Source organism: Lactuca sativa, chromosome 3 (assembly GCF_002870075.4).
Source record: "Lactuca sativa cultivar Salinas chromosome 3, Lsat_Salinas_v11, whole genome shotgun sequence".
Lineage (NCBI taxonomy): Eukaryota > Viridiplantae > Streptophyta > Magnoliopsida > Asterales > Asteraceae > Lactuca > Lactuca sativa.
The window spans coordinates 235,769,796-235,775,701 of record NC_056625.2 but is presented as its reverse complement, the minus strand read 5'-3'; the positions used below and the strand labels follow the sequence as shown (position 1 = coordinate 235,775,701).

Sequence of the window (5,906 nt, the reverse complement as noted above, 5' to 3'; positions counted from 1 at the left end):
GCACCACTTTGCAATTGTCGTTTGACACACATAAACACCCTATTAAAATCCGTCGCCACTTTGTTGGCATTTCTCCACTTGGAATGAATTTGGTCTTTTTTTTCTCGTTGTCTCAAAGATTCATCTTGTTGAGAAAACGTCATGTCATTTTTTGTAAAAAAATGTGGACAATCTTGGTTGTTTCCGATCATCGAATTTTCAGAAACATCCACCCACACACGAGTTAACACCTTTTCTTCGTTCGGTATCCATTGCTTTGGAGCCGCCCTTCCACTTTTCTTTGGGTTGTGGTGGATTCTCTTTCGGCTCGGACTCCATTTCAGGGATGACTTCGGGTTTCCCTTTACTTTGGAATTGGGTTTGGAAATTCATTGGGGAGTCGAAAAGATCATCGAATGGATTGAATTCATTTTCCATTTGGGATGACAAGTTCATTTGTGGTTGGTTTGGAATTGGAGTTGTCTTTGAAATTGTGGTTGGTTTTGGAATTGAGGTTATTTTTGGTATTGTGCTTGATTTTGGTAGTAAGGTTGGTTTTGGGATTGAAATGGATAATAAACACCACCAAAGTGTAATTTTGGTGGAGAATAAATTGGTCGATTGCTTTTATTTTGAACGATATTTGTTGAAGAAGGTGAGATTTTTGAGTTTTGAGTGCTTCTTTTAGACTTTTTTTGAGTCTTTTAGTTGGAACGGAAAGTCATGTTTTCACAAGAATTGCATTGTTTGAGTGAAAATATGAAGATGGTATAGTGGGATATTATAGGTGAAATAGTTGTGTTTATATAGGGTAAAAATGGGGGGGTTTCTGAATTAAAAAAAAACGGTAAGAAAGGGGCTCCCAATGGTTAGTGCATTCAAACCCAGGGCCGGCCCAAGCGCAGGGTGCGCTTGGGCATGGCCAGGGCAGCAAATCCTAATAGGGCATCAATTTTTCATGGACTGTTATAGGTATTATACTTGGGCCGCATAGTAGCAGGTCCACTCCATGTCAAAGAGGGGCAGCGTGAAGAAGTTATTGTCAACGTCATTAGGCGCCGACTGAAAAATCGATTTAGCACGCTTCTGGTTTCTCGATCTGAGCAACAGCCACACCTAATAATTGAAGGTGTAGAAGACGAAGCGTTTGGTTCTGGAAAAAGACGATGGATGATTAAAATGAAAAATCTTGATCTAATCTGAGCTAAACTAACAGTTCTCTTCTCTCACCCCCGCTCAGTCGTTCCTCTTATATTCCTGTGTTCTCGTTCTGAATAGTTTCATCTAGTATCCTATTATTCTCCTGAACAGTTTCCTCTAATTTGTTTATCTCCTATTAATATATTCAAATTATAAGAATTTTGTGAATTGCTAAAGTTTCATATGGTCCTCCACTGCTCTAAATCTAGAACTAGGCATGTTAAAGTGAAAATTTAAAGGGGTCATTCAATGAATTAGTCTTCCAAAAGTCTTAATCCAGTAAGTTTTTCTAGTGTTTGAAATTTCTTTCATAACCTACTTGAAGTTGATATGATAATGATTATTGTTGAAATTTTTTAAAATTTCAATTTTGCTTATATAGCTTGCAGGTGAAGTGAAGTTATCAATTAAAGTTGTAGTCTTGTTGATGCAAAACTATTATAGGCTTCATTAATTTTTGAGGTAATTTTTTCCTTCGACTTCTTTAGACTTTTATAAGGTTTTTTCTAATGAGATTTTCTTAAATTTCTGATGTAACTGTTTTTTCTAAATAGTATGATGTGTTTTTGATATTGAAATTTTGATATATATATATATATATATATATATATATATATATATATATATATATATATATATATATATATATATATATATATATATATATATATATATATATATATATGAAAAATATGATATAGTTTTTTGTGAATAATTTGATGTATATGAAGATCTGATGTATCTCAAAATTTGATAAGTTATTTTAATTTCTTTAAAATACGATGTATCAGATTTTTAAAAATCTGTTATGTAAATTCTGATGTCATATGTGAAATCTGTTTTTGAACAACTAAATAGTTTTTTTTTATATCTGAATAATGTGATATGAGTTTTCTGAATAATTAGATGTATATGAAATTCAGATATGTCTCAACATCTGATAAGTTATTTGAATTTTTAAAACTTTGATGTATCATATTTTAGAAAATCTGATGTTGATTTTCAATTTCTGCAAGACCATTTTATGTTTTTTGTATAGGTTGTGGTTTTGGATAGCTAACTTCGGCGAAAAAAAATATTGAAAGTCAATGTCTATGAAGTCTTGCTTATCATCAAATAACATATGTTTTTCTTCAAAAAATGTAAAATGGCACTTTGTATGCTTTTGTTTGTACAACTATCATTTAGTTTGACTATAAAATTTATTTCGCTTTTCCTATATAATTTTTGTTTAGAAATGTTATGGCAATATTTTTTTCTTGCCCCGGGCATTGAAATTCAATGGACCGGCCTGTTCAAACCCAAATAATCTCCTCTCTCATCGGTAAGTTCTAGCAGAGTTGCCGATATGCGCTCGGCATGCCGAGGGCTCGCCCGGTATTTGCCGAGCTGGTCGATGTCATTGCTGAAACCACACAGATCAGCCTAATAATGTAGTTTAAAAACATAAAAATTACCAAAAGGCCTAGATTTTTTCTACCCAATATAAAAAAAGTCAATACAATCTGCATATTCTATTTTATAAGTTAAACCAAAAAGTGAATAAAAGAAATCTATAAACTATCAAATAAAACATACGTTTTATTAAACATAAAAACCACAAATATAATAATGATGAGTGTTCAACTATTGCCTAAAACAAAAAATATAAAAACGTAAACTTAATTTGGTGTATTGCCAAGATTGTTACTAGATCATCTCATATTTGTGCTTGCATATCTTTCCGTTCTTTTGGTTCCATTTCTATTTCCTTTGCAAGTTGGTCTTGCATATCTTGTCGTTCTTTTTGTTCACTTTCCAATTCCCATACCTAAAAATTTCAAAACACATATATAGTTAGTGGACAAACAATATATAATTAGAAACATATTATTTATATTAACTTTGTTTTATCCGTTACAACAATATACATTATAATTATAATTGTACATAATATCAAAACACTTCACTAGTTTATAATTGTGAAACTCATCCTACTCGTCCTTCATATGCCATTTGACGTAATTTCTGCCTCATGTTAAATGTTTACTTTTAACTAGTTTAACAATCTAATATGCAAACTTTTATTAGTAATTCCATATTCTTGAGTTCCTCATGATATTTGTCTTATAGAGCATATATATCATTTTAACTTATATTCCAGCTACTTTGTTATAAACTTTAATGAACTTTCCGTTTATATATACAATTTTGGCAAATTTTGTATAATTTACCTTATAAGTGTACTCCTCAAGTATTCTCGACCTAGCTAGGTCAAGTACTTACTACTCCTCGGTCGACCGAACGAGTACCGATTAGCGAAATAATATACTTGCATTTTATATCTATAAAAGGTAACATATTTTACATTTTATCTATAATAGCAATGCACTTTACATTTTATCTATAATAGAGGCGTATTTGATTATTTATCCATAATAACAAAAATACTTAATTTTTTAGTAACATAGACAACCTAATTCCTTTTTAAAAGTCAAACAAACCGTATTTATTTGTTTATAAGAACTCAATGCATATATTAAATTAGTATATATACCTGTTCTTGTGACTCTTTGTACCTAATGGAGGACATGGCACACCCCCCAGAGGGGCTCCTGTTGTGGCGAACTTAAGATCTGAGGATCTTCCTCCGGATTTTGAGTGACATCGTTCGCATGCTTCTCAATCATGACTCTTTCATATGCCTCCTGAAATTTATCAAAACAATATGCTTGTTATTGAACTAAGAGCTGAGAATGTTATATTTAAAAAATGATAAATATAACTTACATATTCCGCCCACGACCCAACAGTACACCATTCTAAGCTATTTATTTTGAACTTCCATTTCCGCGCCTGCAGATGCATGATAACGAAATTTGTGATTTATTTGTAACTAAAAATATTTTCTAGATTTAGATATAAATGAATCGAAGTCAATGGCACATTTTTAGACTCATATACGGATAAAAATATATAAAACTGAAAGAAAAAAAACGATTAGGTTTAAAGAGTATGATAGAGATATTAATTATATAAAACTGAAAGAAAAAAACAATATTTAGGTTTAAAGAGTATGATGGAGATGTACATACGTATAGAGAATATTTATTGGGTGACACAGTAGTCTCGATGTATTTCCCTCTTGGAGTGATATTTTTTGAACCCATTCTGTCGTATGCTTCTTTAGACATACGCTGGGCATAGATTGGGTTACATGTAAACACCATTTCTTTGGTATGCTTCTTCATATCTAATACGTAAACATCAACTTCGTTTTGAATGAGCCAATTTCCATTTCTCATCACGTGCAGTAGCGACTGACTCCAAAGAAAAAATGACATCGGGCCATAAGTTAACACCTTCGTCCAATCTCCATCTCCATCCATTCTCCATAACTCGATCATTTCATAACAACGTTGGTTTTCCATATAACTTGTGTCCTCGATGAGAATTGCAACACAGAAGTGAATGCACCCTTTTAGAACCATGAAATCCAAAGAGCTTGTCATTTGATTTCCGAAAGAAGGCATCACTATCTCTGTGAACTTTTCGGTCTTTGTTTCGAACCTCATAACTGAATATGAATGAATAAAGGTCCCTTCTCCTCTATCAACTTGTTTTAAGAAATAGAGTTTTTCATTTAACAGTATATGCTTTGGCTGCTCCGGGTACTTACCTACAAGTGAAGCCCAGTTGGAAGCCCTTTGTCGGAAGTCCTCTGTTGACCTGACCTTTCTCCATGAGGCGGATTTTAATGAGTATATATAAATACAAGCACTGGGATAACGTTTCACACGTAGAAGCCTGTAGTCGTCATCAGAAGAGATATAATACAACCCAAATATACCATCAGAGATATCGTAACATTCATCCCGAGAACCCTTTGTAGACAACTTCTTATTGTCACCTGTCAATGGATTCCATAAAACTAGAGAATAATATTCGGGAGAACATTCCAACTCGCTTATGCCTACGCATAATAATCCATGCAAAGATGTTAAAATCGACACGTTTTGATAATTGAATGGTACATAAAATGGTAAACGAAGTTTTCCTGTTAAACCATCTTCTGGTGTTTCACAGTCAAACCTAAAGAAATTTTCTTGTATGGTGTATGTGTATGGAGATTGGTTTGTGGCAGGTAAGACGATATATTTGTGGTGGTTTTCATGGTGATCGTTGGCGGTTACGTGGTGGTGGTAGGTGGTGACAAAAGCACCTGAATTTAGGAAAAAGTACCATTTTCTTGCAAACACACATTACATTGGGTAGAGCTTTGACGGGAAGCCTTGGAAGTATCTGGAAAAATAAAATCTCCTGTGGAAGATTACTTGGAGGGTGGGGCTCCCCCATGGCCAATATTGCTTAATTAGTTTTGTTCGTGGGGTAGGGATATGATCATATACATATAAATGAGATTTCTAGTTTTAAAAGCTGAAACGATATATAGGAATTTGCTTACAAAAAATGTGGGTAAAAGTAAATAATTCAGTCAAAGTAAGCACCACCCCAAAATGAAGGGTGAACAGATCTAAGATCTGAGTCAAAGCACTACCGAAAAAGACGATGAAGCAGAGGTTTCAAGGATTTTCGTCCTAAAAATCTGCCAGAAAATGATGGAATCAAAACCAGAGAGTAGACCAAGTCGATCCATAAATTAAAACAACAGTAAAAATCTATATGCCAAAACCGATCAAGAATACTATTACTAGTTTATTACTGGATAGGGAGATTAATATGTTTAC

At 33.2% G+C, this 5,906-nt stretch overlaps 1 protein-coding gene across 1 annotated transcript; it reads right to left on the bottom strand.

Annotated features, from left to right (window-relative positions):
• Nucleotides 1–2,253: 2,253 nt before the first annotated feature.
• Nucleotides 2,254–5,420, bottom strand: LOC122197188 (uncharacterized; the record flags this gene model as incomplete). Its single annotated transcript, XM_042900715.1, has 3 exons — nt 2,254–2,989; nt 3,716–4,014; nt 4,254–5,420. Coding segments are annotated over 2 exons (1,305 nt in total), but the record flags the coding sequence as incomplete, so codon positions are not given.
• Between the last annotated feature and the right edge of the window lie 486 nt (nt 5,421–5,906).